Here is an 18,533-nt window from a genome sequence, read left to right on the forward strand (position 1 = left end):
TGAACATATATAGTATGCATTTAGAATTAAAAATTAATTAAGCATATTTTGTTTTTCCTTTCCAGTTAGGAACCTGGGGTAGAGACAATCTGCTATTAACGTTGACAATAGCCAGTGTATTTGCAGGACTAATTCTAGGGTTTAGTTTACGGGTAGCAGAACCTTCTGAGCAAGCCATCCTACTTATATCATTCCCAGGAGATGTGTTGATGAGGATGTTAAAGTTAATGATTCTTCCCTTGATTACCTCTTGTATGATAACAGGTAAGAAAACCCTCAATTAGATTAGTGGATTATCTCCCGTATTTGATACCTGTAATATAATTACCTCCCTTATATGAATTATAGAATTGTCCCCCTTAGATACACAATCCTCTTAGAATATCATAATTCAGGATCCATAGAGAAGTGTTGGTGTTTGATATCAGATTTAATAATGACATTTTGCCAACATGACCTATAACATAAAGCTTGAAAATATGTGATGGCCAACCCTCCTTTCTCTAAAGTGTAAATCAATTACAATAATATTCATGAATATGAATACAAGAGATGCTTAACAGACAGCAAAAAAAGTTGTGTATAAGTTTAACAGAAAATGTTAAAGAATTGCCACCAACACTTTTACTTCTGATTAAAATAAAAATAATTAATTAAGATAAGACATAATCCTGGATTGGTACCCTTCCAACCCACCCCACACACACCCTTTTGAAAATGTATAACTAATTAACTATAGACCTTTTCAATCAGTGTGTAATTTTTTACAGACAGTATAAGTTTGTCAATCTTTTGCTCAGCAGAATGTACTTTAAAATACAAATGAAATAGGTTAGAAAAAAAGTAGTCATAAAGTATTACAATAACTGTGAAACAAATTGTTCCATAGTTAAATGCATTCATATTGTTGTGCACAATTATTTTTTTATTAATAAAAGAGCCCTTTACATGATTAGTTTTAAATCTAAGGAGAATTCATAATTTAGGAAATCATTGATGCAATTTTATTACGTTCTGTTTGCATTATTAATTTTAGTAGATGAAGCCATTAGGGAATTGATTTTAGTAATGTTTTCAATTCACACTACAATGGTCTCTAGTTTCAGTAATATGTTATAGTTAACATTAAACTTGTTTTCATCAACATGGCCTATAGTCATTTCATAGATCTAGTGAATGTTTTTCTGGCTAATTGAGATAAAAACCAAGTTCACCCAGAACCATCAGATATAATGGACAAAGATGATAAGATAATGACATTTTGCTTTTAATTCATTAAGTTGTTGATATCATGTAATATTGTTTCAAGTTTATGGTTATTTGCTTGTCAGATGAGGTGTTAAATTTCTGGTCAGAATTAATTATTGGTAATAATTCTTGACTTTATATAAAATGCTTTTTGAGATTGAGGATCTATCCTGATGACACTACAATTAGCGATAATTTTGTTGTTAAATGAAGAAATATTTATTTGAGTACAGTTAAACCTACTATAAAGTCATCTCTTTTTTTTTCAGGAAATGTTACTGTTCCTGAGTAATGCCCCTTAATAAATAGAAAAATTGCTGAACTTTTCATTTCAATTCTTCAACAAAATGTTATGATGAAAAACCGATACATGTATATCATAATTTTTATCATCATCTTTTTAAAATAATGATACATGGGTGGATCTGATTAATACCTGATATGTAAATGATACTTTATTTGTAAATATTTATCATTGATGGCTTTGTTGATAAACTCAATTTGTAATCATGATGCCTCTGAATATTATACTGTACAACTATCACATGAATATTTTTGAAAAATGCAAAAACTTGATAAAACTGAAATCAACATTAATTTCCCATCTGAATTACAAATGATATAACTGAATTCAAATCAATTATATTTGCAACATTTTCTCTTTTGTATTGATCAGAATGAGATGTATATTGTGTTAATATGCAGAAAGGAAAAATAAAAACATGTGCACATGACAGCTCTCTGTATAGGCTTACATAAATTGCCTGCTATTGAATTGTTTACATGGTAATCTGGGTAAAGGAGTTTTGGTTCCTTTGTTGACTGGGGCTCCAAGCAGGGTGCACATGGATGAAGGGTGTGGAATTTGACCTGTAAAATAAAGGCATGTAAAATAGGAGGTCACTGGCAACATATAAACCTCCTAAAGTGTTGTTCAAAGGATACTTTAAAGGGAAGAGAACTTGGAAAATCAAAAGACTGGGCATCAGGTTTTAAGATCCCATTTCAATTGGATGTACTGTATCTTTATGTATCCTGCTTAGTCAAACCGACATCTCTTTTCCATAAGTCATAACCCTCAGAGGGAGAATTGGGACCTATTTTTCCCCCCTGGGTGTTCACCTACTGCATCTAAGTTTCTTTAAGTTTTACTTTTTTTCAACTTTGAATCCCCTGCCCCTAGAAAGGAAGTTCTTGATGTGCTCCTACCCCTAGAAACCAATTTCTTGACCTTCCCTATGGGTTTTATGTATCTGTAGATAACCTCATGGTGAACAAAAATTGACAATGTTAATTAAGGGAACCAGTAAGCCTGAGTAAGGAAAATAAATAATGTCTGACAAATTCAAATAAGATATTTTGAATTGATCTATTAATTTTTATTTTCAGGTTTGGCTTCCATTGATGCAAACACTAGTGGTAAAATGGGTCTCAGAGCCATATTGTATTATTTTGGAACTACTTTTTGTGCCATTATATTGGGAATAGTCCTCGTAACAGCTATTCACCCTGGTGATGAAAAATTAAGACCAAAAGACTTAGGAGACGGTAAAGGTGATGACAGAGTTAGTTCCATTGATGCATTCCTTGATCTCATAAGGTATGTATATTAACCAGTACAGAGTTAGTTCCCTTGATGCATTCCTTGGTCTCATAAGGTATATTTTATGGCCAGTTCCCTAGAGATGTAAGAAGATGTGGTATGAGTGCCAATAAGAAAACCCCTAATCCAAGTCACAATTTGTAAAAGTAAACCATTATAGGTCAAAGTACAGTCTTCAACATAGAAAATTATAGGTCATATCTATATAAAACCTAGTATATGTTAGTTCATGACTACAATTATATGTCGACTGTACATGCATTTTAGACAAAATCAAATGAAATATTACAAAAAAAGTCCAAGTTCATATTACATGTATCAACTTCTTTGATTCACTGTATTTCAATCACTAGCATACGTAGTCAATCCAGGATTTAATAGAATAAGTTCAGATGAAGTGACAGTTTTGCTTTTCATGGGGTAATTTCTAACATTGACATTAGTTTTGGTGATATGTTCAAATTCTCAGTTCTACTGTATTGTATTTACCAGTTGCCCAGTTGACATCTGAATTCAAACTTTTAGTTTGGTCAAATATTTCAGGTATTGTGAAAGGGCAAAGCCTTTAGGATAAGCACAGTAAATAAAAACAAATATTTCCTCACAGTGCTTTCAGGAATGGCAACTTCATTTTTAACCTAAACAAGAACTATCTTGAAAAAAGATATCTGACGTATTTGAATTTGAGTATATGTTTAAAACTATCATTTCGATTTACCATTTAAATAACGTTTTTGTTTGTGTTCAGTATTCTCGGTCCTCGTATCTTTCTGTTTAAATTCACCAAAACCCAGCGGAAATCTCACATGCATAGGTGCGTTCTAAAAGTCATGTATGTTCGTACAAAGTTAGCATTGAAAATTATATAATTGTCACGAATAAACAGCTGTCATGGATGCAAAGAGCTATTGGAAAAACAATTATTTTGATAAGAATATAACTCTTTGTAAGATCTAGTTCAAATATTTATAGTTTTTCACTTGCTTTCCATCACGATATAATTAACGAGACGTTTTTTTAAACACAATCAAATCACCCACCATGACAGCATTTTGTCCAATCACAGAAAGGATTTTCGAGCATGCGTATTCTGTTGCCATAGTTAAGCGTCATTAAGTTCAAAGGGCACAAACCGAAACTATAATGACAACGTCGGTTAAAGGGCCTGTTGTGGGAATGATTACATTTTTAAACATCACTTAATAATTACATTAGATGTATGTTTCATTATAATACTGTATTTTTATTGGCTAACTGCACATCACGTGTTATTCCGTAAGCAATTGCATCACTCAATAAAACTTTTCATTCATGATAACAGGTGGTCCCACAATAAAGTGCACAGGTGAATAAAATACAAAAATTATAAAATCTGTGTTTTCATTATCATAGCTAAAAAATGTAATTATAAGTATTGAATGCTTCTTTTTGTAACTTTAAAGGGTTGTAAAAGCTTCCGCGCTTCATACAAAATGTACTTCGGTCAACGCTTTTACACCCCAATAAATTTACAAAAAGAAGCATTCAAATCTTAAAGGAATATAATTGTACATACACGTAGATGACAAGATGTGAAGTTGTAAACACAAAATATTCAATTATTGACTTTTGATGAGGTTGATATTCACCGAGGCCAACAGTGGAGGGTGACTGTCATATCTCTGGTGTTGATAAATCATTGTACCAACTGAAATCAAAAGTCAACAATTGTTTTATTAAATGACTTTTCATCTTTCTTGAATTTTCTACTATTTGCCTAAGATAATGCTAAACTGCTGCCTGTTTTGATTTCTAATATATCATGTGTTTTTACAGTTGCTTATTTTCTTTTTACAGGAACGTATTCCCAACTAATATAGTACAAGCTTGCTTTGCTCATGTCAGGACAGAATATAAAGATGTGGTCAAGTTTCATGAAATAGACAAGAAGATATTGACATCAGATTATGATGCTTTGAATTTGTCATCTAACGACGTCAACAAGACACTTGCTCTGATGCTGAATGCTAAAGTAGTAAACATTAGCCAATACAACATGTCAGATAATTACAACTACACATTTATCAAAATGAAAGTACCATACAACAAAACTATTCAGGAATATCCTTTTAGCAATGGCATCAATGTGTTAGGTAATTATCATTTATATGTAATGGAATTAATTCAAATCCTCAAAATAAAGGTTTTGATAACAGATAGACAGTGGAATCAGAATTAGTAGTGGTGTCCACGAAGATGCAACTTTCACTGACATGCAAGTTTTTGCAATACTTTGCTTCCAAGTGTTTTTTTACTGTTTCCAATGCATTTTTTATTTTTTTTACCATATCGGAAATAATCAGGGCCAGAAATCAAAGGTTTATGCTTTTATGAGTTAACACATTTTTTTTTTATACTAAAATTGGGATTTTTTTAGCCCTTTTTCATTTGGATCAGATATAAGACTCTTGCAGATATGCTGATAAGTCTGAAAAATACCATTTCAAATTTTTTCAAGAGGTCCAAAAAGTGAAATGAATGATTGTTCTTGAACTCCACTGACACCACTAATCATCTTTCCCCTAGAACCACCAAGCTCTTTGATAAATTTAAAGATGAAATAGAGAATATTTGATACATTCTTTTTATCCCTCTGAATGGAAACTATTGTCATAGCTCTTTTACCACTTCTAAAATAATACCAACTTGAACACAGGTGTAAGGACTAAAAAGATTGAATCATGCATTTTTCGCTTACAGTGCTTATTTTCTCATGTCACATTTTGTCAATCATTCAATTATGTAATGTACACAGATTATTCCTTCATAAAAAGCATACAACGTTGGAATATGATTGAAGCAGCCCAAATAAATCATTAACTTTTCTACCAGCTGACATACAATATATACTACAAAAGGAAGAGACCGATTTCATTGAGCTGCAACTCCTCTGAAATCTAACAAATTTGGAAATATTTGTGATATGACGTCTAAATGTAGAGTTTTGAACTTCCCAAATTTGTGATTGAAACATTCTGTTTTCTACAGAAAACAACAATTTTTGAGAACATATCCAAATTCAGAGACCGTTATCCATCCTCGTAATACTTGCTTTCTCATATGATCAGCCGAGGGGCTGACCAGGATATCTAAATTTTGATCCTTTTTGGTTTAAATGTCAATGAATTTTACATTTGAATATATGATTACAGGTATAATTGTGTATAATTACAGGTATAATTGTGTATAATTACAGGTATAATAGCCTTTTTCACTGCCTTTGGAATGATGCTCAGTCAGATGGGAGAGGAGGCACAATTGATGATAAACTTCTTCACTATACTCAATGAGATTATCATGAGAATGGTTACTATAGTAATGTGGTATGTGATAATAAACATAACAATTGCCCAATGGCAAATATTTCACTTTTACAATAAAACAATAAATGAAAGAAGGCGGTTGCCAAGGAAATTTATTCACAATTATCAGACATCATGGATGAGAAACATAGTTATCATATATTCCATCCTGTTTGATACTGAATATTCAGAAATTTATGTGAGGTTTTTATTGATGTGAATAATGTGTCTGGTTTAGTATTGCAATAATAAGAACTCACATACTGATATATGATACATATCTGTATGCAGCTTATCCAGAAACTGCAAAGGTCTCGGTAACCATGTGCCCAAAGTAGTTACTACTGGAATCACAACACCATCAACATTGAGGATGTATTACAAAATAGCCCAAAAGCTCTCAAAATCAAATTCATAATTTGCAATAATGCATCTTGCATACTTTGTTTATGCCCCACCTACGATAGTAGAGGGGCATTATGTTTTCTGGTCTGTGCCTCCGTTCATCCGTTTGTCCGTTCGTTCGTCCTACTTCAGGTTAAAGTTTTTGGTCAAGGTAGTTTTTGATAAAGTTGAAGTCCAATCAATTTGAAACTTAGAACACATGTTCCCTATGATATGATCTTTCTAATTTTAATGTCAAATTAAAGTATTGACCCCAATTTCATGGTCCACTGAACAAAGAAAAAGATAGTGTGAAGCTCAGGTTAAAGTTTTTGGTCAAGTTAGTTTTTGATGAAGTTGAAGTCCAATCAACTTGAAACTTAGTACACGTGTTAACTATGATATGATCTTTCTAATTTTAATGCCAAATTAAAAGTATTGACCCCAATTTCACGGTCCAGTGAACATGTAAAATGATAGTGCAAGTGGGGCATCCATGTACTATGGACACATTCTTGTTTTTCATACTTTAAAAATTGCAATAATAAATGCATACTTTTTTAATTTCAATAATAAATGCATGCAGTAATTTCTAAATTTAATGGAGCAACAAACAATAAGTATAACAAATACAAATATCATGACCTGATGAGTAGCCATAAATAAGAAGTAAATAATCTCTGTTACCATATAAATAAAACCCTAAGCTCACTTAATATGATAAAAAAGGGGGTAAATTTGATATAAGGATTGAGTTTTTTTTATCATGGAGTATATATGTCTTTCCAGCTAAGTTCTTATATAAATAATATGTACAATAGTATAAAGGAACACACTTAGATCAATTCACCACTGAAATATTTATAGAACTTGGTTATTTCATATTCAACCCCAAAACTAAAATTAGAAAGCTGTTAACCCATGATGAATGTTGGAGTACATTTTTGAAAATGGTAGAAAGATTCAGTTTCTAGAATAGCATATCCTATTATAAAATACATTAACAAAAGTGAAACGTGTGTAAAACATATTTAAAAAGTGAAATATGTGTAAACTAGATATTTATATCTATCAAAGGATTTTTTTAAGAGCAAATAGTGAGAGTATAATTATTGATATTATGTTTTGTTTCAGGTATTCTCCAGTGGGTATCATGTTCTTAGTTGCGGGTAAAATTTTATCTCTAGAAGACCCTGGCGCTGTTGGTGAGAGACTGGGGATGTATATGGTGACTGTGTTAACAGGATTGTTTATACATGCCCTCATTACTCTACCCACCATTTATTTCTTCTTTACGAGGAAGAATCCATTTATATTGTTCAAGGGAATAATGCAAGCCTTTGTCACAGCTTTGGGAACTGGTTCCAGGTAATATATTATAGCTCAGCAAGGGGAAATAATCAATTTTTGTATTTATTCTGGTTATATCAAAACAGTTTTAGGGGAGATAATTATTAACACAATAATAAATTTTCAATAAAGGTTGGCAAATCTAACTTTAAAATTTTGGCATATAATACAAAAGTTTCAAATGAAAAATATACTACAGTTTGCTTAGATACACATTTATCAAAGCTTTTAGATAGTTTATACACAAATCAAAAATACAAAAGTTAAAATAATTTAAAAAAAAATCACAGTGAGTGAGATTGGAGAAATGTTTTAAATAAATGTGTGCTCAATGTGTTACTAGAATATAGTTTATACACAAATCAAAAATACAAAAGTTAAAATAATTAAAAAAAAAATCACAGTGAGTGAGATTGGAGAAATGTTTTAAATAAATGTGTGCACAATGTGTTACTAGAATAAAATTCTTATGGATTCCACAGCTCTTGGAACCGGTTCCAGGTAATAGCTTATATCTCATCAAGACCAATCATTTTTGCCCCATTTATGGGCATTATGTTTTCTGGTCTGTGTGATAGTTTTCTGGTCTGTCCTGCTTCAGGTTTAATTTATGGTCAAGGTAGTTTTTTATGAAGTTGAAGTCCAAACAACTTGAAACTTAGTACACATGTTCCCTATGTTATGATCTTTCTAATTTAAATGCCAAATAAGAGTTTTTATCCCAATTTCACGGTTCATTGAACATGAAAAATGATAGTGCAAGTGGGGCATCCGTGTGCTTTGGACACATTCTTGTTTTTTCATGAAAACCTAAACAGTTTAAGGGGAGATAATTAAAAAATGCAATGATAAATGTTCAATATAGGTTGGCAAATAAAAAAAAAAAACTTGTTTTGGCATATCACACAAACATTCACTTAAGTTTTGTTATGAAACAATACTGCTTACATATTATTCACTTTTTTCTAATAAATATTTGTTATAGCTTTAAGATTTTCCAAGTTGACTAATTTATCACTAAAAATACCTGTTTCAAAGAATTTAAATGGCAAAAGAAATATTTATAGAAATCAGAAAAATAACCAATTTTGAACCTAATTTTTCATGTTTTTCCAAGCAAGGTAAGCTAATATTTATTGTGTGATTTTTTAAGAACTTAACTAGATCTTCAACATATATCAAAATCATAAAAAAAAAATGCAATGTGTAATTGTATCAACTTCCTTTATCCCAACCAATCTCAATAATACTATTTCTGGTATTTTAATTTAATGATTACTGTACTGGAATGAGATGCAACAAAAGTTTTATTACGCAATTACCAGTGCATAATTTTATGAATTATAAATGCATTGATTAGCAAATTTTTTTCTTCTAATTTTCTCTTTTGAAGTTTTTTAAGAATTTGTTTAATATGATTTTTTTTTGTTCTGTATATAGGATGTTTTAATGATTTTTTTTGTTCTGTATATAGTATGTGTTTATGATTTTACAGCTCTGCTACACTGCCAGTTACATTCCGTTGTTTAGAGGAAAACTTGAAAGTTGATCGTCGTGTGACACGTTTCATTTTGCCAATTGGTGCCACTATCAACATGGATGGCACAGCCTTGTATGAAGCAGTGGCACCTATATTTATTGCCCAGATGAATGGCATTGATCTCTCTTTTGGACAAATCATAATTGTCAGGTAATATTCAATAACAACTTAATCACAGAAATAAACCTTAAGTAGTTTTAACTTGCTCACTGCATAGAAATAAAATTGAGAATGAAAACAGGAAATGTGTCAAAGAGACAACAAACCAACCAAAGAGCAGAAAACAGCCCAAAATTACCATTGGATCTTAACACAGTGAGAAATTCAGCTGGACCCTAAACAAAAATGTCTTCAAACCTATTATTGTTAGGCCTAAAAAAAATAATGTTGTGTTTCCGATCACCCCCTTGAAATTTTGAAGGGACGGTAGGTAGGGATTTTTTTATTTTTTATATTTTTTTTTTAATATTATGCTTCATTGCTGTCTCGGTTTCATGGACACTTTGTTCATTGCTTAAGACCATAAGGGGTGCGGACTATGCAGTACTATAGGATTTCGTGATTTTTTTTTTCCAGAGTTGGGATACGATGTTGAACGAGGTTTGGCCAAGTAAACAGAAACATCATGTGTTGTCAATGTTATAATGTATTCTTGACAACTCTTTGTATTATTTAGAAATAAAATTATTCTTGACTACTCTTTGTTATTATTTTTAAATAAAATAAACAATCTAGTGTTGACTTAGTAATTTGCATAAAAATCAGCCTTTGATCCAATGTCCGCTTTGTTTCGGATTTGGTAAACTTTGTGTCATTGCATCTCAACAGTGTACCTGAATCCTGAATATCAATGAAAGATGAACCCTTCAATGATATACTAGTAGCCATAATTGTCAAGTTGAAACCTAGTGAAATCTTCCCAAGATCGATTTCGTTTAATGTTATTCGCGTGTGTACAGTACAAGTAAACCACGATGCGCCATTTTGAATATGTGTGATTAAAAAGTATCAAAATTTTCGTATTCCAACTTTTTGTGTTTCACTCTTATTAGTTAACTTATCGACATAAATAAATCAAGACCTAGTCTAACATTTTTTAATTGTAAATTGTAACCATTAATACTGAAAGTGTAAACCTGAAATAAGTGGAATTTTGTATACCAAACTATATTTCCAGGTGAAAGGTCACATTGTGCAGGCCGGTGTATCGTCTTACTTGACTTTGGATGAATTTCATTGCTATTGTCAAAAAAGGTGTTACTTTCTGTAAAACTTAGAAATATTTTTTTCTCCACGAAATGGCCACACTTTCCGCGTTGAACATTGAATAGGATGCGTTGTGTTGCCATGTTCAAACACTGAAAAACGAAAATAACTACTGCACATGCTCCCGCATATATAATTAGCTAAGAAGATTCCACTTTCCAGTACATTCTAAAAATAAGCCTCGAGTTTAAAATTAGTGTTGTTTTCCTTTGGGGCGATAAAAAGATCGAGGGACTTAGAATTTTTTATTTTCTTTCAGAAAAAACGGTCAGTAGGGATACAAATTAATTTTTTTCCCACATCAGCTTTAAAAACTTTTGAGTCGGGGGTCTGAGGACAGTTGGTCGGGTGAACGGAAACACAACATTTTTTTTTTTAGGCCTTATGTAACATATTGTTAACCTTTGTTATCTTGTATGCACCACATTTTATGTACTTCAGTATTTGTTTCCTATCATTAAATTGTCCTGAAGACGCCGCAGTAAGTGGCCAAACATGTAGACCTTAATAAAGAATTTCCTTGCAGTATTCTAGGATGTTTTTGTCATATTTTTCTGATGTTTTAAGACAGCTGCAGCATACTTCTGGATATCCATCTTGATTATTCTACCAGTTTGTACTGTTAGGTGTTGGTTCACACAATACATCAAAACCTCAATGTTGAAAGCCTAGTAATAAAGTAGATGAACTAGTTAGACCACTTAACTGATTTTTATATGAGGAAAATGACTAATTCAATGTTTTATTTTCCAGCTTGACAGCCACTTGTGCCAGTATTGGTGCTGCTAGTATTCCTAGTGCTGGACTGGTTACCATGTTGATGGTTCTGACAGCTGTCAACTTACCTACTGAGGATATCAGCCTCATTCTGGCTGTTGACTGGTTTCTGTAAGTTAAACTGAGAAAGATTTATTTGTTGCATTAAGAAAAATGCCTACATCCTGAAGTATAATTGTTCTTCCAAATCATTTGTGATTTAAGTAATTTTTTAAGTGTTGACAATAAAGCAATGATCTTTACTTCAAACAATATCATCTAATTCAGAATTCAAACAAAAAAAACAGCAACAATTTTAAATTACATGACAAATATCAAATATGAAGTTGTATTTGATGTATTTGAATAGGTCTTATTATTGTAGTACATATCTACAATTCAATCTTCTATTTCATTTTAATAAAGATAGGATTAAAAAGAGGTGTCAATTTGAAATCAATAACACAAAAACCTAAAAAAACAATAACAATAGAAAAGTTTCCATACTAAATGTAAAGCTACAAATTTCCCCAAACTCTAAAGAAGCTTTGAATATAAAAATGACGATAATCTGCAAACAAAAACAAATTCATGAATGGAAAAAAGTTATGAAGATCTATCTAGAAAACCTATCTGTTTACAAAACTTTGAATTTTTCGAAAAACTAAGGATTTTCTTTTTCCAGCAAATTGCTTGTAAAAAAATAAGTTGGTTTACAGTATGTCTCTAGACAACATTTAAAAAGATTCCTGATTAAGCATGTATATATATCTATAGACAATTTTTTATGAGGTTTCTGCCTGTAGGTAAGAATATTAACATTTGACAAGTTTAAAGAGTTTTCCTCAATTTGAATATTCTGATGTGTATTGAATTCCAAGATGTAAAAAACTTTTTATTAACCAATGTATTATTATATTTTAGAGACAGAATTAGAACAGCCATCAATGTTTTAGGAGACAGCTATGGTGCAGGAATTGTAGCTCACTTATCTCAAGCCGAGCTGGCAGCCGATGTTAATCATGTACCAGACATGAACATGGAACTGAACATCATCGAGGACGGAGAGAAGGAACCCAAAGACAATTCAGACAATTCTGACAACGACAATGATGATAATGATCCAAAAGATCCAGATAATGGCGGAGAAACCATTTATCCTAATATAAGTTAATGATTTCTAGTAGTAAATGTGTATATTTTTTGTACATTTTATCAATTGGAGGTGCTCTTCATTTCATGAGTCATGCCATGTTTTAAGAATTATGTCTATCTTTTTAAATTTCTGTAGAGGAATAAGAAAATATTTTTGTACCAAAGAAATATAGCATACATTTTTAATGTGACTAGAATTTTTTTCAGATGGGAGACAACTCCAAATTATCTTTTTTTTTTAAAGATGTTTAAAAGTATGATGTACAAAAACTTTTTAAGTCAATAAATTTTTGATTAAATATTTGAGATATCTTAATTGGCTCTTAAATGAATCGGTTCATATTTTCAATGGGCAAATAACAGAACAAGCAAAGAGTAGTTTACACCAATGTTCATTGTAAAAAGGAGAAAAAAAAAACTAAAAAACAAATGGCATGTTATAGCCTTGAAGTTTTATTTGATATTTTGAATTTTGCTTTTAATATTTAGTTATATTTTCTTTACCTTGACGGCTATATCAAGTTTTTCATTAATCCATTTAGACTGTATATAAAATTTGATATATTCTGTAAGTTAACTTCTTGTAAATAAACAAGTAGTTATCTCATTAGTAGCTTGTGTAGACATATATTTATGTCTACTGATTAATAAATTTACAACTTATTGCTATTTGTCCCCCATTACTCCAGATTTTGACGTCATTATACAAAATATTGGACGCCACAATGGAAAAGTGATTGTTGAATGACGTCAATAGTTATAGGGGGACAGATTTCCAAATGGTGATTAGATGTATAAATAGAAAGCCAAAACAGATGTATTCTCGTTAACAGTTGAATGCATCGAGGTAAAATGTATCCATGACATCTGTTGAATTAAATCTCCAGGTCTTATGAATGTATTGAATACAATTTTGTTATGGTGCAATGGAAAGAATTTTCTTGATAATATCGAAATATTTTTTTCTGAGCCTGTGAAAAATATTTGACCTAAAATGCAAGTTTTGTTAATTTTAAGCAGTAGTTTTTGGGTTGTTTTTGGTGTAAAACTTTAAATTTTAAATGGTAGAAGAGCTTGACAATCCATATTTATATACAAATTCACTAGTTTCCATCTGGCAGATGACCATTGTCCATCACCACACTTTCATAATTCATCACTGCAAAAAAAAAATTTATCGAATCAATTTTGATTATGAGTAATTGATCAACTATACTTGGTATATAGAATGATAACAAGATCATTAATCACATGACTATAAGTTAATGGTCAAATAAATTTTGTGTAAGAAAATTCTAGTAAGGTGTATATGTATGTGTGACAGGAATCCTGTGACTCTGGTACATTACATTTGCATGTAATTGAGGATTAAAATTACATTTGTGCACAGTTATTTTTTTACATTTATGAGCATTCATTTTACAGATAACACCAGGTAGAAATAAAGATAACTCATAATAAATGTTGTTATATATAATTATTATTATAACTAACTGTGACCTCATTTCATGGTTCATTGATCTTGTTCTTAAATTTTTGCAATGAATTTATAATCAGTAAAGCAACAAGATAGTTCAACATGTCCAATCTCCTTTAAAAGTATATAAGCAACTCTGGATCAAACTGCTTTTAAAGTAATTTTCAGTTTACAACAAATTGGAAAGATTACAAAATCTTCATATATGCTTTCATCTTAACCTTTAAAATTATCAATTATTTATAGCATTATACATAAATTGTAAAATATTTCTGTAAAAAAATGGTTAGAAAATCCAAAGTTCATCCATCACAAGCCAAGTTGCATTTATCAGGTTCTGACATATGAATACATTTTTTATATACTTTTTTTTTAATGTGTATTTGTTATTTACAAAGTATCCATTGGTTGTATATGTATATAGATTTTAATACAATTTCTTAATAGGAATTTCAATGCTGGTCAAATGTATATAATTTTGTAAATAGTTGTTTTGCATAAATATGTTTGAAAACATAACAAACAGAAAATTGATGATCATGGTTGAATTTTCTTCACAAGTTGAAGTGGTTAGTATGAAATTTGAATTACAAAATTTCTAATTTGTTTCTGAAATAGACTAAAAGAAATTAATTTATTTTTTTAGATTTTGAGTATTTTAAAAGTAAATATTAGAAATTTAAGAAAATTTTTCAATATTTTCATGTTTGACAAAAAAAAAAGCAAAAACATTAAGTGCATCAATTATAATTAATTTTAAAATCTGATACCATTATTTGTATGCTGGATTTTAGTCATCAATTTTGGTGAAAAATGCAGCATTGTAAGTATGGACTGGATAACAGTTTAGATTTTATAGCATTAATTGAATGTGGTTTTACTGAAATTACCCTTATTGATTTATCATTGTTGTCTTTTAATATACATAAAAGTATTAATAATTATATACAATAATTTCTGCGGAGTTACACTATTTGTGTTTGTATGTAAATAGAACTTTTATTAATACATTAAACTGTTGAACCAGTTTGGGAATCTCAGTGTCATTTTGTCATAATATGATGTATGAAAAATCATTTTATATTTTTACATTGGAGACTTTATTATAATAAAGAATACTTGTCAGAATAGTTGTGCACTTGTCTTTACATTGATTTTTTTTCTTTTTTTCTTTTTGATAGGGCATTTATTCATTGTATGAAGAAATATATTCACTGTACACTTTTGTTAGCAATTTTTATGTTTATGAAATTTCTTTTAACACCGCAATTTTAGGTTGAAACTGTAAATTCATATTTTTTTAATTGATTATAAATGTTTTTAATCATTGAAATAACCATTTTAACCATCATTGAATAGAGCAATTGTACTGATGATAAATCTTCAGACTACAATCATGACAAGCACAAAATGGCTTGTCTCCCCTTAATGAGTACAAATTATCTCTTTGAGGGAGCTCCTACTGCGATAAACAATTGTTAAAGTCATTTATTTTTTACATTTTTCTTCATTGTGTGTACCCTTTCCATTTTACCATTTATTATATATGCTTGAAAGGTACAAATTATATCAGTATTTTGATTGTTAACTATTAATGGAATAATAACAGATTATAGCTGTTTTTGAAACTACTATTGTCAATCTATTTTCATGTCTATAAGAACAAACTAGTGTTTTATTTTTCACTGAGATTAAGATGCTTCATATTTTTATCTACAATTTCTGCAAAATAGACTCAAAATGCACATCATTGTGACAACCTAGATTTTTTTTCTAGTTTTCTGACTATTCTATTTTAAGATATATTTGGTGTTCGTTGGCAACATTTCAAGATAGTACCCTTCTTCAGGAATATTTTACATTGGAGAAAATAGAAACATGATACAGAATTCTTAGAAGCTAATTTGAATTGAATAATTAAAATGAATTTGAAACTAGAAACTATCATTGTAAATAAATATTTAGCTATTTAGTCTTTATGTTGTTCCATTGCCCTAAAATGTTGTATCATACACAATGTCACCTTGTGACTTAACCTTTTAGAGGTGATATGTTTTCAAGTAATGGTATGACAGTAAAATGGAAATGATAATTATATGTCTGATTACATACATGTTTGTCCTGTGTTATAAAAAGGCAATATCATAGATCTTTGCTTGATAAATCAAACCTTTTAAATATTAAATTACTTCATAATTTTGTATTTCTCATAAAATATTATGAAAAGTATATTTCTCTATTTTTAACTCACACGATTTAACCTTTGGAAGGCAAGATATTTTATATTTTATCAAATATAATAATTTAAATTATTGTTAGGTTAAAACTGTGACAAAACTTGCATGTAATAAAAAGTCTTGAATCAAAATTTCACAAACAAGAGAACTATCAGTAGAAATCATATCAGGCAGAGTTTTATCCAATGATATGTGTTGCTAAATTTACCCTTTGTTTGCTAAATGCCAATCAATGAAAATGTGCATACTTGCATGTTTTGTACAATCTAGTATATTTTTTTGTACAATCATTTAAAATACTCAACATTGCTCTGTAAATGGCTGAAACAAGAAGTATTAGTCAATAAGACTAGATATCGAATTTCCTTTTGTAAAAATTTAACACTATACCAGGGTTCTTTGTATTACTGTACCTCCTTTATGTAGTTTTAATATTCAATAAAAAAATTCATAAATTGTTAGTATTAATTTTTTTATGCAATTAAAGATGATAGAATATTAGCCTGTAAAATATCTATATTACAGGCTTAAAAAGGCATAAAGAGGTGAGGTTTCTTCTTACTTGGCATTCATCTTAAGCCACTGGTTTAAATTGAAAGTAAGCTTGTTTCTCATCTAAAGAGTGTCTAATTTCAAACATAAATCTGCTGTATGTATAGATGAACAAAAAAGTAGAAAACAGAAAACAGGAAAAGAGGATATTTAATTCAATTAAAGATCTGTTGAAAGGTAAAATGAAGACTAGCATTGAAAAATGTTGAATGTTCTGTTCCTTGAGAATGTTTTAGTTTTTAAAATTTATTGCATGTGTTACTTTTTAAATGTTTTTTTTGGTTATTAATACAGGTCATGTTCTTCAAGGAAAGGTCTTTGTGAAACTGCAGCTAAATTGCCAATCACCCATTAAATTTTCATACTACTCATCTGGTATTAACGGCAAACTTGATCTCTGCTGCTATTGTAAGGTGTACAGCATGATAAAGAGTTAAAAAAAACAATTCAGAGTTGTCCTACCAGTGTGTCAAACTTGTCTTGATAATCACAAAGCCGTACTGAAGAGAAATCCAATCAAGAAATGAACGGTTTCTGACAGTATATGGACAAAATGTTGATTTTTTATTCTAGTCTCTGACAGTGTTTATATATGTTCATGTGCATAAGTCTACACATTATAAATAAAGTTCAGTTTATTGTTGAATGATTTGATTCAGAATAGTCAGAGACATATATACACATGTATATATGTCTCTGGAATAGTAGACTAATACATGTATATACAGGTCTTAAATTCATGGCTTTTGATTGTCTCTACAAAGGTATGATGGTGAAAAAAGGTATACTCAGTGTTTCAATATCTTCATGCAAATCCTGAAAAAAAATAAAAAAATTGCCTACCTACCTACCCACACCCAGTCATCTTGGGTTGGGTTTGGGCAAACTGAAATATTTTTAGCTCACCTGGCCCAAAGGGCCAAGTGAGCTTTTCTCATCACTTGGCGTCCGTCGTCTGTCGTCCGTCGTCGTCGTCCTGCGTCCGGCGTTAACTTTTACAAAAATCTCCTCTGAAACTACTGGGTCAAATTTAACCAAACTTAGCCATAATCATCATTGGGGTATCTAGTTTAAAAATTGTGTCCGGTGACCCCGCCAACCAACCAAGATGGCCGCCATGGCTAAAAATAGAACATAGGGGTAAAATGCAGTTTTTGGCTTATAACTCAAAAACCAAAGCATTTAGAGCAAATCTGACATGGGGTAAAATTGTTTAACAGGTTAAGATCTATCTGCCCTGAAATTTTCAGATGAATCTGACATTCCGTTGTTAGGTTGCTGCCCCTGAATTGGTAATTTTAAGGAAATTTTGTTGTTTTTGGTTATTATCTTGAATATTATTTCAGACAGAGATAAACTGTAAACAGCAATAATGTTCAGCAAAGTAAGATCTACAAATAAGTCAACGTGACCAAAATGGTCAGTTGACCACTTTAGGAGTTATTGCCCTTTATAGTAAATTTTTAACCATTTTTCGTAAATCTTAGTAATCTTTTAGAAAAATCTTCTCCTCTGAAACTATGCGGCCAAATTAATTGAAACTTGGCCACAATCATCATTGGGGTATCTAGTTTAAAAATTGTGTCCGATGACCCGGCCAACCAACCAAGATGGCCGCCACGTC

At 30.5% G+C, this 18,533-nt stretch overlaps 1 protein-coding gene across 2 annotated transcripts in view; it reads left to right on the plus strand.

Moving 5' to 3' along the window:
* The window catches only part of LOC134688313 (excitatory amino acid transporter-like), a 70,222-nt gene extending 53,412 nt beyond the window's left edge, over positions 1–16,810 (plus strand). For both annotated transcript variants that reach the window (XM_063548894.1, XM_063548895.1), the window contains 8 exons: positions 66–264; positions 2,638–2,848; positions 4,688–4,983; positions 6,087–6,213; positions 7,711–7,944; positions 9,422–9,616; positions 11,486–11,620; positions 12,413–16,810. In XM_063548894.1, the coding sequence (XP_063404964.1) occupies positions 66–264; positions 2,638–2,848; positions 4,688–4,983; positions 6,087–6,213; positions 7,711–7,944; positions 9,422–9,616; positions 11,486–11,620; positions 12,413–12,662 (1,647 nt within the window). In that variant the 3' untranslated portion in view covers positions 12,663–16,810. The remainder of the gene's footprint in view (positions 1–65; positions 265–2,637; positions 2,849–4,687; positions 4,984–6,086; positions 6,214–7,710; positions 7,945–9,421; positions 9,617–11,485; positions 11,621–12,412) is intronic.
* Positions 16,811–18,533: the final 1,723 nt, after the last annotated feature.

The sequence above is a fragment of the Mytilus trossulus genome, chromosome 10 (genome assembly GCF_036588685.1).
Source record: "Mytilus trossulus isolate FHL-02 chromosome 10, PNRI_Mtr1.1.1.hap1, whole genome shotgun sequence".
NCBI lineage: Eukaryota > Metazoa > Mollusca > Bivalvia > Mytilida > Mytilidae > Mytilus > Mytilus trossulus.